The 19,468-nt window shown below is 38.8% G+C and overlaps 1 protein-coding gene across 18 annotated transcripts in view; it reads left to right on the forward strand.

Moving 5' to 3' along the window:
* Positions 1 to 19,468, forward strand: part of Bnc2 (basonuclin zinc finger protein 2) — a 420,512-nt gene that overhangs the window by 150,481 nt on the left and 250,563 nt on the right. For 12 of the 18 annotated variants that reach the window (XM_074051774.1, XM_074051768.1, XM_074051763.1 and 9 more), the window contains one exon: positions 19,385 to 19,468. The exons of 5 other annotated variants lie outside the window; for them this stretch is intronic. In XM_074051774.1, the coding sequence (XP_073907875.1) occupies positions 19,385 to 19,468 (84 nt within the window). Of the gene's footprint in view, positions 1 to 4,791; positions 4,866 to 19,384 lie in introns of all 18 variants that reach the window. One more of the 18 variants, XM_074051780.1, reaches the window with a different exon arrangement.

Raw genomic sequence — 19,468 nt, forward strand, 5'->3', positions numbered from 1 at the left:
GATAGTTTGTTCTTTTTAAACAGGTATATTGACATTATTTATGGGAAGTCTTAAACCAACAAGCAATCAACTTTACAGCAAAATCAAGATTTATGTGTAGACTTGACACTTCAAATTTTGGGTGAATTTATTAAGTATTTTTCCTTACATTTTAAAAAATACTCAAAGAATTACTTCTTTTTACTCTGTTGGATCTGGTAATGTGATGGTGGGAGTTTTGGTGATTTTTGTTTTCAGTTGGAAATTTTTAAATGTGATTTTTCAAGAGAACGTTACTTTACACTGGAAGTTTTCTCCCCCTGCTCCTTCTTTTTGCTTGTAACCAATTTCAAAGTTAGTTTTTTTTTTCTAAGTAGTAGAAAAATTAAAATGCTAAAATAAGAAAAAAAATCAAAAAATCGATCATATCTATTTAGATTATCTAAAAAGATGGTTTCCTGATCACGGAAGCAGTTTTTTAGAATTGTGTAAAGGATGTTGTAGTTGTGTTCAATCCATTCCAATATGATTTATTAAGCGTTTCCTTTCATACTCCAAAAGGGAAAGAGTGGAATTTATTCCAACGTTACATCTTCCTAATAAGAAAATTTCACTTGATTAAGGGTGTTTTCTTTTCTAAAAGTCAGATTTTCTTAAAACATATCAATACTTGTTTATATATGTGTGTTGTTTCAGCATTTTTTTTTAATTTTTATTTTTTTATTATTCATGTGTGCATACAATGCTTGGGTCATTTCTCCCCCCTGCCTCCACCCCCTCCCTTACCATCCACACCGCCCCCTCCCTCTTCCCCCTACCCCCTCGATACCCGGCAGAAACTATTTTGCCCTTATCTCTAATTTTGTTGAAGAGAGAGTATAAGCAATAATAGGAAGGAACAAGGGTTTTTGCTAGTTGAGATAAGGATAGCTATACAGGGAGTTGACTCACATTGATTTCCTGTGCGTGTGTGTTACCTTCTAGGTTAATTCTTCTTGATCTAACCTTTTCTCTAGTTCCTGGTCCCCTTCTCCTATTGGCCTCAGTTGCTTTTAAGGTATCTGCTTTAGTTTCTCTGCGTTGAGGGCAACAAATGCTAGCTAATTTTTTAGATGTCTTACCTATCCTCACCCCTCCCTTGTGTGCTCTCGCTTTTATCATGTGCTCAAAGTTCATTCCCCTTGTTGTGTCTGCCCTTGATCTAATGTCCGCATATGAGGGAGAACATATGATTTTTGGTCTTTTGGGCCAGGCTAACCTCACTCAGAATGATGTTCTCCAATTCCATGCATTTACCAGCGAATGATAACATTTCGTTCTTCTTCATGGCTGCATAGAATTCCATTGTGTATAGATACCACATTTTCTTTTTTTATTTATTTATTTATTTATTTTTTTCATTTTTCTTTTATTATTCATATGTGCATACAAGGCTTGGTTCATTTCTCCCCCCTGCCCCCACCCCCTCCCTTACCACCCACTCCACCCCCTCCCGCTCCCCCCCTCAATACCCAGCAGAAACTATTTTGCCCTTATCTCTAATTTTGTTGTAGAGAGAGTATAAGCAATAATAGGAAGGAACAAGGGGTTTTGCTGGTTGAGATAAGGATAGCTATACAGGGCATTGACTCACATTGATTTCCTGTGCGTGGGTGTTACCTTCTAGGTTAATTCTTTTTAATCTAACCTTTTCTCTAGTTCCTGGTCCCCTTTTCCTATTGGCCTCAGTTGCTTTAAGGTATCTGCTTTAGTTTCTCTGCATTAAGGGCAACAAATGCTAGCTAGTTTTTTAGGTGTCTTACCTATCCTCACCCCTCCCTTGTGTGCTCTCGCTTTTATCATGTGCTCATAGTCCAATCCCCTTGTTGTGTTTGCCCTTGATCTAATGTCCACATATGAGGGAGAACATACGATTTTTGGTCTTTTGAGCCAGGCTAACCTCACTCAGAATGATGTTCTCCAATTCCATCCATTTACCAGCGAATGATAACATTTCGTTCTTCTTCATGGCTGCATAAAATTCCATTGTGTATAGATACCACATTTTCTTAATCCATTCGTCAGTGCTGGGGCATCTTGGCTGTTTCCATAACTTGGCTATTGTGAATAGTGCCGCAATAAACATGGATGTGCAGGTGCCTCTGGAGTAACAGTCTTTTGGGTATATCCCCAAGAGTGGTATTGCTGGATCAAATGGTAGATCGATGTCCAGCTTTTTAAGTAGCCTCCAAATTTTTTTCCAGAGTGGTTGTACTAGTTTACATTCCCACCAACAGTGTAAGAGGGTTCCTTTTTCCCGCATCCTCGCCAACACCTGTTGTTGGTGGTGTTGCTGATGATGCCTATTCTAACAGGGGTGAGGTGGAATCTTAGTGTGGTTTTAATTTGCATTTACTTTATTGCTAGAGATGGTGAGCATTTTTTCATGTGTTTTCTGGCCATTTGAATTTCTTCTTTTGAGAAAGTTCTGTTTAGTTCACCTGCCCATTTCTTTATTGGTTCATTAGTTTTGGGAAAATTTAGTTTTTTAAGTTCCCTGTATATTCTGGTTATCAGTCCTTTGTCTGATGTATAGTTGGCAAATATTTTCTCCCACTCTGTGGGTGTTCTCTTCAGTTTAGAGACCATTTCTTTTGATGAACAGAAGCTTTTTAGTTTTATGAGGTCCCATTTATCTATGCTATCTCTTAGTTGCTGTGATACCACATTTTCTTAATCCATTCGTCAGTGGTGGGGCATCTTGGTTGTTTCCATAACTTGGCTATTGTGAATAATGTGTTTCAGCATTTTTTTTACCTCTTGTGCCAGACACTGAAGTTTGGCATTGGGGTCCTGAGTTCAGGTGTTCCTCCACGTTGCTTGAGCCCTGCCCCTAGACCTTGCTTCAGTCACTTAGCCCTGACCTTTTTCTTTCTTTCCATTTTTTTTTTTTTTTGAAATTGTCTTCATCTGTAAACCAGACTGACCTCAAGGTCAAGATCCTCCTGCTCAGCCTCCCAAGTGTTGGGGTTACGGGAGTTTACCACCTGACCTTTATTTACTAAAAAATTATTATTATTAGAATTGTTTTTTGTGGTGCTGGGGATTGAACTCTGGACTTTGTGCATGTTAGGAAAAGTGCTCCACCAGTGAGTTACATTTTTCAATTATGGAATGGGGAAAGGACACTGAACTTAAGGATATTGGAAAGATAAAACAAGACAACACATTTGAAGTTGTGGTCCTCTTGAAACTGCATCTTTCTCCTTTGAATTGTGTAGTGGCTTGCTCTCCTGTGTTTTCACTTTGGGAAGTTTGAATTTTTAGAAACAATGGGAAGAGGGGGGATAAGTTTAAATAAAAATAACTGTCTTCATTTATTCATAGGAAAGGAGATATTAGGCCACCAGTAGAAAACCTTGTTTTTCTTTTTTCTTATTTAAGAAACTCTTGTAATATATCCATTAGTCTATGTCTTTATCACTGCAAAAATCTTACCATCTTGAACTGTATGGACGTTGGAGGGAGGCTGTTATTCTGGAATACAACTTATGGCTAAAGGTACATGAGAGGTAAAGTTGGCAGATTCAGTTGGGTCTTGTTTGTCTTTGTATCATCTCTTCTAATCATTTGCTAGAATTAAGACTTCCTTCTTTATTACATTCATTAACACTTGATAGTAGAGCTTGATATTGATTTTTACAAGACCCTTGCCTCTCCTTTGTTTTGTGAAAATTCACTTGTAATCATGCAATTAAGATCATACTGAAGCTAATAATGTTTATCCCTTATATAAAACTAAAATAGCAAGCAGCATACATGTGTATGTGGGCAATATTTTATTTTCATTTAGAGTCTTGTACAATGCTTAAGTATTGAGCAAAGCATTGTGTTTCTTTTTATTATTTTTACCCCTGGATTATGTTTTTAGTTAAAAGTAAGTATCCTCATGTAGTACATTAACATGTACTGTGGTCTCTGATTAGTACTGTTATTTTGCCTAATGTCTAGTTTGTTTGTTTTTTTAAGTCGACCCAAGTTTGAGCACACACTGTATCTCAAGATCTAAAACAAATATTTGACTTAGTGTTTCCTTTGGTCTGTTAGTGAGAATTACAGAATGAGAATTGATAACTAATACTTTCACAGCTACCTTTTAGTAATATAATGTGCTAGGTGTGATACCTGTGTCACCTTACTATTTATGCTTATAAAAGCATTGAGGGCAGGTACCTGTGTTGTCACTGTACAGTTGAGGAAGTAAAGACATCTGTTTCCAGCAAGATGGACATCAAGCCTCTTGCTTTCTCTCTGCCACGTTCTTTATCTATAACTTATGATGAAGTTTAAGTAAACATTTCTTAAAAACGGAATACGTTAGTTGTGGAACCCACTCTTTTCTTTTTTCCAAGTTAGATTTTACAAGGAAGGCAATCTTAAGCAGCTCTGGGGGAGAGCTACAGAGTTCTGTCTTTTGGGTCCCTACCTGGGATTAATGGAGTACTTGGTTAGAAGAAAACAGTACCCTGCTGTCCTGGTACCCCAGGAAATGAGGCTAGCTAGACTTCTGTGTCTCCATCTGTAAATTAAAGGTTTTGTTTATCTTCTGCTAGGAAGTTTACTATGTGGAATTCACAGGAGAAGATAATCTGTATAATTTTAAAAGATAATATATCTAAATACCATTGTAAAAAATTGAGTTTTTTTCATTATACAACATTTTTTTTTTTATGGTACTGGGGTTTTGAACTCAGGGCCTCACACTAGTTGCTAGGCAGGTGTGCTACCACTTGAGCTATGTCCCCAGCCCTTTTTATTTTATTTTTTGAATAGGGTCTCGCATTATGCCCAGGCTACCCTGGACGGTGATCCTCCTATTTATGCTTCGTGAGCAGCTGGGATGACAGGCAAGTACCACTACAGCCAGCTTTTATTGGTTGAGATGGTGTCTTTCTAAATTTTTGCCCCCGCTTGCCTCAAACCACAATCCTTTCCCTCTCTGTCCTTGTGCCTGGCTTCATTATACAATTTTCACATGTCAATTTTCAGGGTATACAGGATTTTGTTTAATTCACACTAATGAAATAATTTTAGTGTGGGGAAGAGTCTGACAAACCAAGCCACAGTTCTGTGTTTAATTGGAGTCTTTGTCTACAAATGTATATGATTCTATTTCAGTTTGAAGATAATGAAAAGTTTTGGTGTCTGTATAATGGTATAGCATATCTGTAAAAGATGTATACCTATCATATATGCATGTATGAACAAAGGTAAGGACAGAAAATGGATCAGTTTAATTGGAAGAATGTTAAAAAGCACTGTTTTAAATAAATTTCCTATAACACAATATAATTGACATGAAAATTTTGTAGTATCTTTTATAAAACAGGAACTTCAAGTTTTCTCACTTAGAAAATTTATATTGGGATTTTATGTAGTACTTTGTCATTAGAAATACAATTTCTCTTTCATGAGCACATTGCAAAGAGTTCAGACCTGCATTTGCATCTCTTCCTTCCCTCCCTTTCTTTTGCCCTTCCTCTCCTGCCTCTGATTTTTGTGATATTTGGGTCTGAACTCAGAGCACTGCTGGGCAAGGGTGCTGCCACTGGAGCCACGCCTCTAGTCCTGAATGGATCTCTTCTTTATGTGACTTGGGAAAAGTTTTGTAACCTTCTTGAACCTCAGTTGCTTTGCTAATAAGTTGGGGCTTAGAAGTGATGCCTAAAAAGTCTGGCACAGAGTGGGTGAGCTGCGTTGTTACTACAAGTTTCTTCTTTTGTTGATTACTACTGTAGTTTGCAAGCTGTATGCAGCATTTTCTCATTTTCTGTTCATCAGCCATGGCAAAGGGTTCTTATTCCTTGCATCATGTACACACTTGGCCTTTTCAATTACTGGTTAAATAACTACTTGTTCCAATCATAGAAGCTTACTTTTGTTGAAGAAAAGTGAGAGTGGAGAGAAATCTTTTTTTTTCTTACTGTTCACTGAGAATCAGTCACTGAGTAGCATAATTCTAAAATCTTATGTGGCTTTTGGGTACTTTATGAACCTTTTTATGGGAACCCAGAAGCAAGGAATTGATTGAATTAATACATTCCCATCAAGGGACTGTTCTGTTAACCTCTCTCCCTCCATTTAACCCATGCATACTTTTTTGACATTTTCCTGTCATTATTTAGGTTGTCTCGTGTAGTGAGGTGCCACTTCCTAGATGTTCAGGTTTTTGGTAAGCCTTAGAGCCTTCTAGTGTTTAAAACAAAGAAAAAGAAGAAACCCAAATGGCAATAACAAAACAAAGCAAACAAACAAAAACACTCCACCTAAAAAACACCTTCTTAGCTTTCTCAGAAACCTGGAGCTTTATAAAATGCAGAATCTAAACTTTGCACACTGATTCTAATTTTTAACAGTTTTCAACATTTTCATACAACTTTTGTAGAAAGGATACATGTATATCTGATTGAGGAAACTCGAAAGAAGAGAGAAAACTGTCTTAAGGGCCACCACTAAGGAACCATTTTATTAACATCTTTTTAGTTATCTTTTGTTTACAAGTTCATAGACATGTATGGATAGTTGCTAGTTATATAAAGTGATTTAACTGTATGTGGCTTACTTCTTTTAACTCAACAATGTCATAGATACCTATCTATGACTGTAAATACAGATATCCATCAGAGGGGCTGGGTGTATAGCTCAGTGGTAGAGTGAGTGTTCAGCATCCTTGAGGCCTTGGATTTATTCCCTAGTAGGTAGGTAGGCAGGCAGGCAGGCAGGATGGATGGATGGATGGATGGATGGATGGATGGAAGGATGGATGGATGGATGGAAGGAAGGATGGATGGATGGATGGAAGGATGGGTAGATGGATGGATGGAAGGAAGGATGGATGGATGGAAGGAAGCAAGGAAGGAGGGATGGAAGGAAGGGAAGAAGGGATCGTGATTTTTTGGGGGAGGGGGTTGCAGTACTGGGGTCTTAACTCAGGGCCTCTTGCTTGTTAGGCAGGCTCTCTACCACTTGATCCACTCCACCAGCCCTCTTTTGGTTGGGTGTTTTTTGGAGATGGGTCTCACAAACTGTTTGCCCTCATTAGCTTCGAACCATAATCCTCCTGATCTCTGCCTCCTGTGAGAAGCTAGGATTACAGGTGTGAGCTACCAGTGCCCGGATCCATCATGATTTTTAATGGAATATTGGGGTGACTTTGTATCACAGTTTTTTTAGTGAGTTCTTGATTTGTAGACTTAAAAAAAAAAAGAGTGGTGCTTCAGTATGAATGTTCTTGTTTGCACTAGTATGTTTATTTCTTCAAGGTGAATTTTTGGAAGTGATATTGATGGGAAAAAAGACCCATTTTACACAGATTAAAATAGAGGGGTTGGCAAGCATTTTCTGTGAAGACCAGATAGTAAACATGTTAGGTAGATGCCTGATGTCTATAGTAACTATTCAACTCTGTCTGTGTAGGCACAAGCAACTGTATGTGTAGAAGAATAGGCATGACCAGATTTCTTTTTTTTCCCCTCTTTATTCATATGTGCATACATTGTTGGGGTCATTTCTCCCCACTGCTCCTCTGCCCCCTCCCCTTCCCCTCCACCCCCCTCGCTTCCAGGCAGAACTTGTTCTGCCCTTTTCTCCACTTTTGTTGAAGAGAAGACATAAGCAATAATAAGAAAGACAAAGAGTTTTTGCTAGTTGAGATAAAGATAGCTATACAGAGAGATTCCTAGCATTGCTTCCATGCACAAGTGTATTACAACCCAAGTTGATTCATCTCTATCTGACCTCTTCACTAGTTCCTGATCCCCTTCCCATAGTGACCTCTGTCACTTTAAGGTTACTGTATTAGTTCCTTTGAAGTGGGCACATCAAACACTTTCAAGTTTTGGGTTTCCTACCTATCCCCATTCCTCCCCTATGTGCTCTCCCCTTAGCGTGTGACCCAAGTCCAACAACAATACTGCCTTGGCCCTAGATCTAAAGTCTGCATACGAGGGAGAACATAAGATTTTTGGTCTTCTGGGCCTGGCTAACCTCGCTCAGGATGATGTTCTTGAGTTCCATCCATTTACTTGTGAGTGATAAGAGTTCATTCTTCTTCATGGCTGAGTAAAACTCCATTGTGTATAAGTACCACATTTTATGAGTCCATTCACATGACCAGATTTCAATAAAACTTTATTTTAAAAAGTCGGCAGTAGGGTGGCATTTGATCCACAGGCTGTAGCTTAGCTACCTCTGGTTGAAAACAAATTAGAAACTGATTAGAGATGGAGATTTATCCCTAAAGGCTATAAACTGCTTTTTATAGTATCTTAGAAATGTGTTCCCATCTCAGGGCAGTGTAATGGGCTGCTCACTTTCTTTCCAGGTATATGGCAATCAATATTTATTTTAAAGAACTTATTAAAGGAGGTTTACATTCCTTTCCCTATTCTGGAAGCCTAGCAAATTTTAAATTATGGATGCTAGTGTCTATTTTATTATTCTGTATTTTAGCTTTCAGCCTATGTTGACAATTTGTGGGACAAGGAAAGACCTCTTCAACTTACATTGTGAGGGAGATACGCATTTTCCCACCTCTAGAAGATTGCTTTATGAGTTAGGTTTTAGAGACATGTTGAAGTAAAATAAATGGAAATTCAGTAGGAGGAAAGTCTAACCAGTACATCTAGCAATTCCATTTCTAAGGAGACTCATTTCAGGAGAATTATATCACAGACCAACAGAGTGACATTGAATTAGTTAGTGAACAGGTTCAGTTATACTCAGAAGACTGCTCTGTGAATAAATAGTAATCTCTTTGCATCTTGAGTTTTTATAAAACAGGAATTATTGACCCCTACCTGCCCTAGGGGTGTTTGTTAAAGATCAGGTAGAATAATGAAATAGTTAAAATCAGTCTGCTTGTATCTGTTGTGTCACTAGTGCCACTATGAATTTTAAGAGATTTATTTATTATTTATTTAGCATATATTGGTTGACTGTCTGACAAACTGCACAGAGCAGTTTGGCAGGTGCTGTGGGGATGGGAGGAACAAAGAGCAATAAGTTAGTTCTTGCTATTAAGGAGAGAAAATCCAAGGTTGTAGAGTGCTGATTGCTCAAGGATCCTAAGACACTGGGGAAGAGGACATCCCTTTCATTTGGGTATGAGGGAATTTCATGGAAGGTGTGTCATCAGAAAATAAGGATATTTTCAAAAGTAGAATGCTGGGGGAGGGTATTCCAAAAAGAGCAGAGGGAGCACTTTGTCAAGTGAGGAAAGCTCGAATCAGTATGCAAGAGACATCAAATAGTCTAATTAGACTGTCTGCTAAGTATTTTTCATAAAGGAGGAGGAGAAGCTAAAGCTAGACAGGCAGGTTAGAGCTGGATTGTAGGGGTTTGGACAAAACTTTAATTGGTGATTTGTGGGAACTTTAAACATCACCTAGGAGAATGAGTTTGACAATTGGTGGAGTGGTATATATGGAATGGTTGGAAAGTATGGAATGATAGAGTTGGGATTATCATTTACAGTAGGTGCAAAGGTCCAAGCCCACACTTGATAGAAGTGGTCTGGAAGGCATGTAGGGGACAGTTGAGGGCATTGAGCAGTGAGAATGGACAGGCTTTCAGAATTTACGGGGTTTGGGAAGTAAGGAGAAGGCTTTTAGTCTTGATTCATGGCTCTGAGTACTTGTCAATGAGATCATGGTGATAACATAGCACAATATAGCAAAGTCAGGAGAGAGTATTAGTAAAGAAAGAAGAGCAGTGAGCCTGTTTGCTTCTCTTATTTAGAGAGCTGGTTAACTGCCCATCTAGAAAATTTAGTGGGGGCTTAACAGAGGCTAAAATTCACATGAGATGTAAAGAGTAGGGACTTGGGAGTCTTGTTCCCCTAGGGGTGACAGATGAAGAATATCACAGCTAGGAAGACTATCACAGCACTCAAAAGGAAAGTGAATAGAGGGAAAATGGTATTTGATAGCATTACTTATCATTTAGTGAGTCAGTGACATAAGTTGCTTTTATCCTCCTATAAGGCAAATAACATCAAACCAAAAATGAAAGTCTCACCATGTGTTTTATAAGGCATCCTGTTTGTCTTCTACACTTCCCCTTTAAGCTTCTAAAGCTACCAGTAAAGTATGTCCAGTTTGGAAGAGCATGCCTTATTTATAAGATCCCCAAGGAAAATGTGAGGAACTCCCTTTGACTTTATCTCCTCACCATTTCCCAAGAACCTCAGTAACAAAGATGTCACTGGTAAGAGAGGCTTACGTTTGCTTTTTACCTGTTTGGTGCAGAATAGTGCAGCTTTCATTTCCTTTCCATCTTACCCCGTTGAGATCTGTGCATTTGGAATGGGGGTTCCTCAGCAGGCTTGGAGAAGGAATTGTGTAGTGCATGGAATGACTTAGGTTTGGGTTGGGAAAGTTTTTGCTGTATGGAACAGCAGGACTGAGTATGCTTTCGGTTTTCTTTCTTAATGTTACCTGGGTTCAAGCGTTGTATGCAAAGAAAACCATGTCGCTTCATTGATCTTTGGCAGGCTACGTTATGAGCTTTGGCAGTGGGGTAAAGGTTCCCTTGGCCCTCTGGTTTAGGGCAGCCTGTGTGCCTGTGGTCATTTGTTAGGATTTGTGGCCTTTCTCTAGACTCAGTCTTCATTGTAAGTTTAATTCATGTCAAATGGAGTATGGGGCCACCCCAGAAGAATTTACATCTCTAGCAAGCCATTGTGTACTAAATCTAGTACTACATATCTATCATATTTTATCTCTTAATCCATGTATGGCTACTTAACTTTTTTTTTAAATCTTCATTTTTTGATGTAGGTGTTTCAGCTGTAATTTGTGATGTTGAATTCTTTTTTGAGGGTAGTATTTGTTCTTTTACTGCATGAAACATGACATAGTTTTCTATCACAGTTCATTTCTCAAACTGTTTTGCTTTTTCACACACTTTTTTTTCAGTCACCCTTTTCTTCTTCAGTGTTGTTAAATTTAGGGAGGGAAAAAAAGGACCCATTTGATTGTTCCATTTTTGTGCTCAGTAGGATCAGGTTAAATGAACTGCTTTCTAAAAATTGTCACCCTTAAAAAATAAAAATTTGGTGGCTTAATGGTCATTTCTTAAAAGTAGCTTCTTTCCTCTTATTAGAGATAAGTTCATCCTGATTCTTTTTATCAAATTTTTTTATTACGATGTATTCATTATACAGGAGGGGATAATAGTGACAATTTCGATTAGACTTATAATGTATATTAGTTACATCACCCCACTGTCTCTCCTCCAACTCCCTCCACATTCACTTAAAGCAATTGCAAGAGGTTTCTTTGTTCTGTTGCATATATGTATATGAAGGTTGTCAACTATATACCGTCACCTTAATCTCCTTCATTCACTTTCCCACTAGTACCCCCCGAAAACACTATATCTGTTTTACAGTCCTGCCTTTTATTATTAACATTTAAGTTGATGTTCAAAGGGGTGTCTCAGTGATCCTCACTGTGAGTGTGCTTTACTTTGGTCCACTCAACTCCTTCTATTCCTTACCCCTTTACCTCCCATACCCCCATTTTTCAACAACTTTCTATACATATCCTTATATCTTCTACCTTTACAGATGTTGTATTTTACAGTATTATGATACTCTATCATTCTCTTTTCCTTTCCTTCTTTCCTCATGTGCAATAGAGTAGTTTCACTATTACAAACATGTTCTACATATGAGTTTGCATATGATCATGCTTGTTTTTGTGTGTGTGTTTATCTTTCAGATCTGTCTTCCATGTGTGAGAGAAAACATGTAGCTTTTGTCTTTCTGAGCTTGGCTTACTTCACTTAACATAAGTCCTCCAGTCGTATCCATTTACCTTCAAACCACATGTCATTATTTCTTATTGCTGAGTAAACTCCATTGTGTGTATATTTTCTTGATCTTATCCTGATTCTTGATCACTGTGGAGAACCAGATAGAGAGCTGAGTGGAGCAAATCCAGTGGTTCAGTTCCAGGGGACCAATATTGTTTGGTTTTGTTTTTGAGACAGAGTCTCACTGTGTATCCCAGGCTGGACTCGAATTCACTGTGTAGCCCAGGCTGGCCTCAAACTCATGATCCACCTGCCTCTGCCTTCCTAGTGTTGGGATTATAGGCCTGTACCACAAGACAGGCCTGGATTGTTTTAAAGTGCTCTTCATTCAAATACTGACATTAGTGTCTATCCCAAATTGTGTCATTTTAATGTTTACAGCATGTGTGGAGTTGGCCTTCCCTACTCCTCCCTAAGTTGCTTGCTTGCTTGCCAGGCAGGCACACTACCACTTGTGCTCCATCCACAGCTTCTTTACTTTAGTTGTTTTCTGGTTAAGGTCTTGCATTTTTGTTCAGGCCATCCTGGATGCAATCCTCTTCTTACCTACACCTCCCACATAGTTGAGATTACAGGCATGTGCTACCATGCCTAGGTTTTTGTTGAGATAAGGGCTTCTAACTTTTTGCCTTGGCTGGCCTGGAACCACGATTCTTCTGATTTCTGCCTCCTGAGTAGCTGGGGTTTCAGGCATGTACTCTCATGCTTGGTGAAACTTTCTGCTTTCAAAATTCATAGGTCAAAACTTCTAGTACAAAAGAGAACTCAGAAAATTGCCATATATTTTAATTGTGAGAGGCCCATTTGGTGCAGGAGGGGCAGTTGGGTGGAATGTGCCACTTCTCCCTGCTCTTCACAATGAAGACCCTTGGTAGAACTCCCTTCTGAGCTGAGCCAGATCTGTAGAGTCTTTCCCAACACAGCATTTCAGGAAGCCTTCTAAAAGTTGATTGAATTGGAACCTAAGTGAGACTAATTGAATGGGTGTTTTGTTTTTTTTTTCCTTTGCCAGGTGAAGTTTTCTTCTATCTCCTGGAAATTCTTTCAAATTGCTCATCCCTCATGGAGGTGATAAGCTGCAGTGAGGTTCTTGTGGGGTACAGGCCTGCAGTGGTATTTGCTGACATACTGTGTACCCAGTGAATGCTTACTTAGCTGTTTCAGAACAGTTGCCATATCATTCTACCTTGCCACCCTGAACAGTAAATACAGTGACTACCATTTTACAGATGCAGGAAACAAGTGCTGAGATGGTACGTAACTGACCAGCTTTCCAAGGTACTGCAGCTAGGATTTTAATTCCAGAGCTACAGCTCTTTTATATTACTTGTCTGTAATTTGGTTGGTGTTGAACCTTGAGAACAGTTAACCTGAACATAGAGAAGTGCACTCGAGATTTCATTTTTAGTCATTTATCAAATTTGGCATTGTATATGCTAATAACCTCTTGCGATGTTCAACATCCAGAATTCCTATTTATAAGAGTGGCTGCAATTAGTTGAAAATAATCTCTCTACTTTTGTTTCTTAAACATCAAACCCATCCATGGCACAGGTGAAAATGAGTTCATTCTTATTTACTTCAGGACTGGAACCTAAGTAAAACCAGAATTGTCGGAAGTAAGTTGAACTGTCTCAAATGGTAGGGATTTTTTCTAGTAAAACACTGGTGTTGCTAGTAGTTGAGAGAACTTGTCTTAATTTCACCCATCCATTTTATCAAATCTGGAAGAAGACTGCAGTGATAGGCCTCAGTTTTCTTGTTTAAAATGAAAAGAATGCGTGGAACCCTCCTCCCAATTGTCTAATACGGGAATTAATAAATATCATGTGTAAAGCCCTTTGAGCACTCTAGAAGAAGGATTCTATGTAATTTCAGCATTATTCATGCTCCATTAGGCTCCTCAGGGTGTCACCAGGGAAGAGAGATTTTTATCTTTATCACATATTTTGCAGTATAAAAACAAGGTGTTTGTTGTTGTTTGTGGCTGAGAAAATGTCTTGTAATTGTACTTGCAGAGGTGGCTCCTGTCACAGAGCCCAGAGCTCTGTCCGTGGCAGCTCAGGCAGGAGAATGAGCCCCAATGAGGAAGGAGGAAGTGAGAGTGGACCACCATTAAGGAGAAACTAGCTCCTTGGAGGACATTGTGCTGCTCATACCCCACCCCAGGTCATATTCTGTTTCTGTCAACCTGTTGAGTAGCAGGTAACACATACTTGGTTGATCCTCTGTCTTCTGATTTTGATCCTGAGTTCATTGTTCTGGGATGATGCTGGTGGATTGGTGCCCCAGTCCACATAATCCACCAGACACTGCCCCCCTCATCTACATACTTCTCTTGTAACATGTCTCCAGTCCTTCCCATACTCCCATTGGATCAACTCTTCCTCATCTATAGCTTCAGTAAGAATGAGTGTATTTCTGCTCGTTGGTTATTAGAAAAATGGATAAACATTTTATGACTCACCCATTGCTTTCTGATCAGTGAGTAGAGCTTGCTTTCTTCAGCTTTAGATTCTGTATACTTGGCCCTTCTCAAGCTTAGCTTGAGGATCCATGGTAGAGAACATTTAGACCTGGAATACTGTCTTCTAGTTAAATTAACGTATAAGTTAGCTGTACACCCAGCCACTTACTCCACCTTACTAGTTTTCAACTTTTGTATTCACTTACTTGGCAGCAGTATGCTTTGTGTGCATCTTCATGGTGTTGGTGGAGTCTGTTTATTTCTTTATCTGTGCTTTCTCACAAGAGCTCCTGGCTAGCTTGTTATCCAGTCCATTTCACTTAATGGCCTTCCTGAATGCTTTGTGTTATCTGAGTGGTTTTTCCTGTTGCCACTTCACATTGTATAACAACTGAAGTTCTATCAGTGCTTCCCTGTGGTTTGGAGTGTGATAGTTCTTGTACCCAGCATGTTCCTGAGTTCTGTTGTAGGATTCCCCTCCTCCCCGTTATCTCCTTCCTTCTTCCTATTTTTCAAAACCAATTTTGTGTATTCACTTTTTTCCAAGTTCTTCTGATCATTTTTCTTGTCCCTTCAACTGCACTAGCCTAGAAACTAACAAAATATATTTAATACTTCAGAACCAATCTGGGCATGTGGCCAGCTTAACTAAAGAGACCTGAGCTGATGTAGAAGTTGGTTTATTTACTTGGGCTGTGACTTTCATGGTGCTGTCGGGCAGTTGCTTACCTGAATGTTTAATATTTAAAAATAAAATTAAATCTCAAATGGACCCCAACTCTGCAGGAAGCATCCCAGGCTCTCTTAAGCCCCTTTCTTGGTAAGGTATTTCTTTCTTTAAGCTATCATTTCCCGGCCTTTCTTTCTTTCTTCCTTTGCCTCCTTCCCTCCATTCACTTTACAGTCCCATTCATTTCAAATATTTTGAACCATAGCTTCCTTTTACAGTTTGGGCCTTTATTTCTGTCTTTTCAGAAGTCTAATGCATTTAACAGCTTTTACATGTGATCTCGGTAAACAAAGAATGAGTGTGTGTGTCGTGTGTGTGTGTGAATCCTGCCACACTTCCTCCCTGCCCTATAGAAAATATATTTTCTGGAAGTCCTTTTGACACTGAAGTGAATGCCCACTGGCCCTCCCCTGCTGAGTTCTCCTCAGGGGACAGGAGTGTGTGTGTGTGTGGGGGGGGAAGATAGGAGGATGGAGATGGAGATGGACCCTTATGCTTGTTGTCATATCTTTTGTTTCTGCTGATTATACACAAAGTAAGTTGTAAATAGCTCTTGCACACACCATGATTCCTCTGAGATATGTACAGGAGAGCAGATAGGCACTCAGCTTCAGCTCACCCTGGGGATTCCACAGTGTCCCTTGCAAAAGCCTCTTACTTCTTGCTAGAGAACCGGCTGAGTGAAATCTGTCAGTTCTAGACACATCATCCCGTCTAGAACTGTGACATAATGTTTAGAAATATTAGCTGATGAGTTCAATACACAAAAATACAAAAAGAATAAAAATTAAAAGTCCCCATAGCCTTAATCACTGATTTTGTGACAGTCATTGTATTGCTTCATCTTAGAGTGAGACATTTGAATAGATACTGATAGCTAGCGTGAAGAAAGGTGGATAAAGTGGAATCCCCCTCCCAATCAGTTTAACATTTGTATTGCAAACAGTGGTTAAGAAACACTATATCTTAATGCCTTAATTTACAATGGAGTAATAATAAAGATTTAGAAAATTTGTGTCTGTTGTTTCTGTCAGTCTTTTTTTTTTTTTTTTTGCTTATAGGTAAGGTAGCTGCCTAACTTCTGAGGTTTCTAAATCAAAAGGCAGAATGAGGTGTGCCAAATTATAACTAATTAGGTTGTAAGCTTTTGTATCCTAGATAAAAATAATGGCTTGTCTTTCCCTTCTTAAAAATTTCCCTCTCTGATAATTGATGACACTGATTGTGGTGGTTGTGGTAGGGATGTTGAGTATTGTTACGTGATAACCCATTAGTGAACTAACTACACAGTTTGGTTTGCATCTGGTTTCCCGCTCTAAAACAGAGCAGTCTCCTTTCATGGATCATTACTGATTTTTTTTTCTGCTTAGAAATTCTAGGATTCTAAGTTTGAGAGTACCACCCACTTCCCCATGAGTTCCTTTTTGTGATTAGGATTGTTGAAGCCTACTGGTAGCTTGCCACCATTTCCTTCCCAGCTTACTCACAGACCTTTTTGTTTTCTTTCAGAAACTGTATTACTTCTAAGTGTCTGAAGTCATAATTGAATGTAATTGTAGTTGTTTAACTTTCTCCTTTCCTCTTGGGAGTGTTTATAAAGTGCATTCTGTGACTGTGAGAATAAAAAGGAGCTAGAAACTTAGTATTTGTGACATGGTCAAATAATGTTAAGGTAAGTAGGAATTTGTTTTGTTTGCAGGAAATAAGGTATTGTTTATACACAATTTGCAATATTTACACTCTGGCTTATGGAAACTGCTTTAGTCAGTTCAGAGTCACATTTGTTGAGATTTTATAAGAAGCTTTTGGGAGGGGTTCACTTTGATATGGAATATTCTTAAGATTGATTTATTTCTCCTTTCCTTCTATTGCTCCTTAAGGAGAATTACTGTTGCAGAACTCATTAGTGGCTTTCCATATGTCAGCTGAAGGGTGGAATCAGCATTATTTCCATGTGTGACACAACACAAATTCTTAATGTCTCGTCTCTTCTCCATGCTCAATTTCTTTCCCATTCCTCCTTGTAGAGGATAAATCCTTATACCTTGCTTATGTTGTTGAGATCAAGTAGGTCGTCTTGATTTCTGTCAACACCTACCTTGTTTCCTTTATTGTCTTCTTTGTAGTGTCTTTCAAATGCAACAACAACAAATGCCTTTAGAATGGATGCCACTAAATGTAGTTATTACATGATTTTTAAAGTTAATTTATTGTTCTCAGTCTTTTCTTTCTCATTTCTTAAGTTTGAATCTGGGCATTGCAACTTAATGGGATGTAACTCTCAGCTGCTTATCTATTCTGAGCCTCATGTTTGCATGTAAGTGGAAGTGCTTATATCTTACAAGCACTGAGTGGACAAGGTGAGTTAATCTAGATGTAAGGTGCCTGCATGCTGACTAGCTCATGGTACTCCATGGTGAAACTCATGGGTAAGGAGGAGTCATTAACTACAAAGACATGATATTCTATTCATTTTGCCGTGTGGGTGGAAGCAGGTAAGAAGAATGAGAGACTGAAGAAGGAGAACCTGGGACCTGAAAATGTTTGCAGAGTTGACTGTGTGCCTTTTTTGGGGGGGGAGGGAGGGTGGGGAGCTGTGAGGAGTAGGACTGGTGTTTGTACTCAGGGATTTATGCTTGTACAACTTGGGTTATTATTATTATTATTTTTTGGTGGGGGGTGGCCGGTAGTGGGGTATGAACCCAGGACTTCATGCTTGCAAGGCAGGCACTGTACCACTTGAGTCATTCCTCCTGCCCCAAGTACCTTTTTCATTAGTGATACTCAATAGTGCTAAGTAGAATCTACTGAAAATTGAGAAGTGAGCTAATTTGTGAATCAGACTAAATAGGAAAACACCTAAGGCAGCAAACTTGGCTAAAAACTGATCTCTGAACAAAGCTGATTGATTAGTGCAGATGATCTCAATTTGAATTTTAAAAAAATCAAAAGAAAACACCAAAGGAATACTTTGGTAGGGAAGAAAGGCAAAGGTGCAATGTCACTTATTTGATGGATTGAGATTCAGGTACATGTAGGTAGATAATGTCATTTATGAAGGTAGTATGTATTTACAAATAATGAATGCGATTAGATAAATTTTTATTTTATTTATTTTCTTTAGTGCTGCTGTTTGAACACAGGACCTTGCATATGCTAAATAAGGAAGCACTCTATCACTGGCTGATGTCTCCAGCCTCCTAGAGAAATTTTGTAAAAAAGTAGAATCTAAATCTGTTTTTTTCTTTATCTGTAAAATCTGAAAGTAATAGTAGGTAATATTTAAGGATAATAATGACTAATGCTGATAGGAAATTACACTTTCGAAAGAAGACCTTTGTGGCTTTCAGTGTAGGATTTTTTTCCCGTTTTGAGTACTGGCAATTGAACTCAGGGCATTGTGCTTGCTAGGCAGGTGCTCTACCACTTGAGCCACACCTCCAGCCTGAGAATTCTAAATATAGAGAAAATCCACTAACTTACAACTGTTTTGTTCTTACCATTTTTATTAAAACATACATATAAACCAAGATTCTTAAGCTTTATTTCAACATACTAAGTATGGGGAACTGGAGGTATGATTTTAGTGCTGGAGAGCTTGGCTAGCATATGTGAGGCCTGAGTTCAATTCCCAGTACCACGAAAACAAGAACATCTCTCAAATAGACAAAAACATGATAGTGTGTAAATAAATAAATAAATAATAAATATGGATAGATAGAAGCCTGCCTGAACTTGCCTACACCAAGGACAGGAACAATTAATCTCAACATATCTTTTAAGGGTAGAAAGTAACTTCGGGCATTGTAGAATGCCGTTTACTTAATCCTTACTCTAAGGAAGCTAAAGGACAGAGAGAAAAGAGGAAAAGATGTCTTTAATGTCTGTTAGAGATTCTGTGTTACAAGCCAGGTGTACCTGTGCACATCTAGAATCCTAGCACTCAGGAAGCTGAGGCAGGAGGAATTTGAATTTGAGTTCAGCCTGGGCCTGTTTTTTTTTTTAAAGTAAGAGATTCTGTGTTTTCATCTTTTTTCCCTTCCTTCATTTCCTCCTTTTAACTTCTTGATATTTATTTAATGGCTACTTTGTGCTGTATGATATGAATACAAGGGGGAACAAAATTTACAGGGATCTTTTCTTGTTGAAATTTACCTTCTTATAGTTAATAAATTAGGTTGTATGATATTTATAATATTCTTGACATACCAAGTGTCAGATACATGTCAGCCATCATGGCCTGTTCCAGACCTATAGTTGGGATGCCCCTGCTTCGCCTGGGTGCATGTCACAATGTATGCGCTTCTGAGCAGCCTCCATATCTAGCATCTAACCCGGCCGTATTCCCCCAGGTTCCACTGGCATGTGCTGGCAGAGTGCTGGGTGCAGACTTTTGCCCAAACCTGGAGGAGCCAGACCAGAGGTTGGAAGTCCAG

Source organism: Castor canadensis, chromosome 13, assembly GCF_047511655.1.
Source record: "Castor canadensis chromosome 13, mCasCan1.hap1v2, whole genome shotgun sequence".
NCBI classification, from domain to species: Eukaryota; Metazoa; Chordata; class Mammalia; order Rodentia; family Castoridae; genus Castor; species Castor canadensis.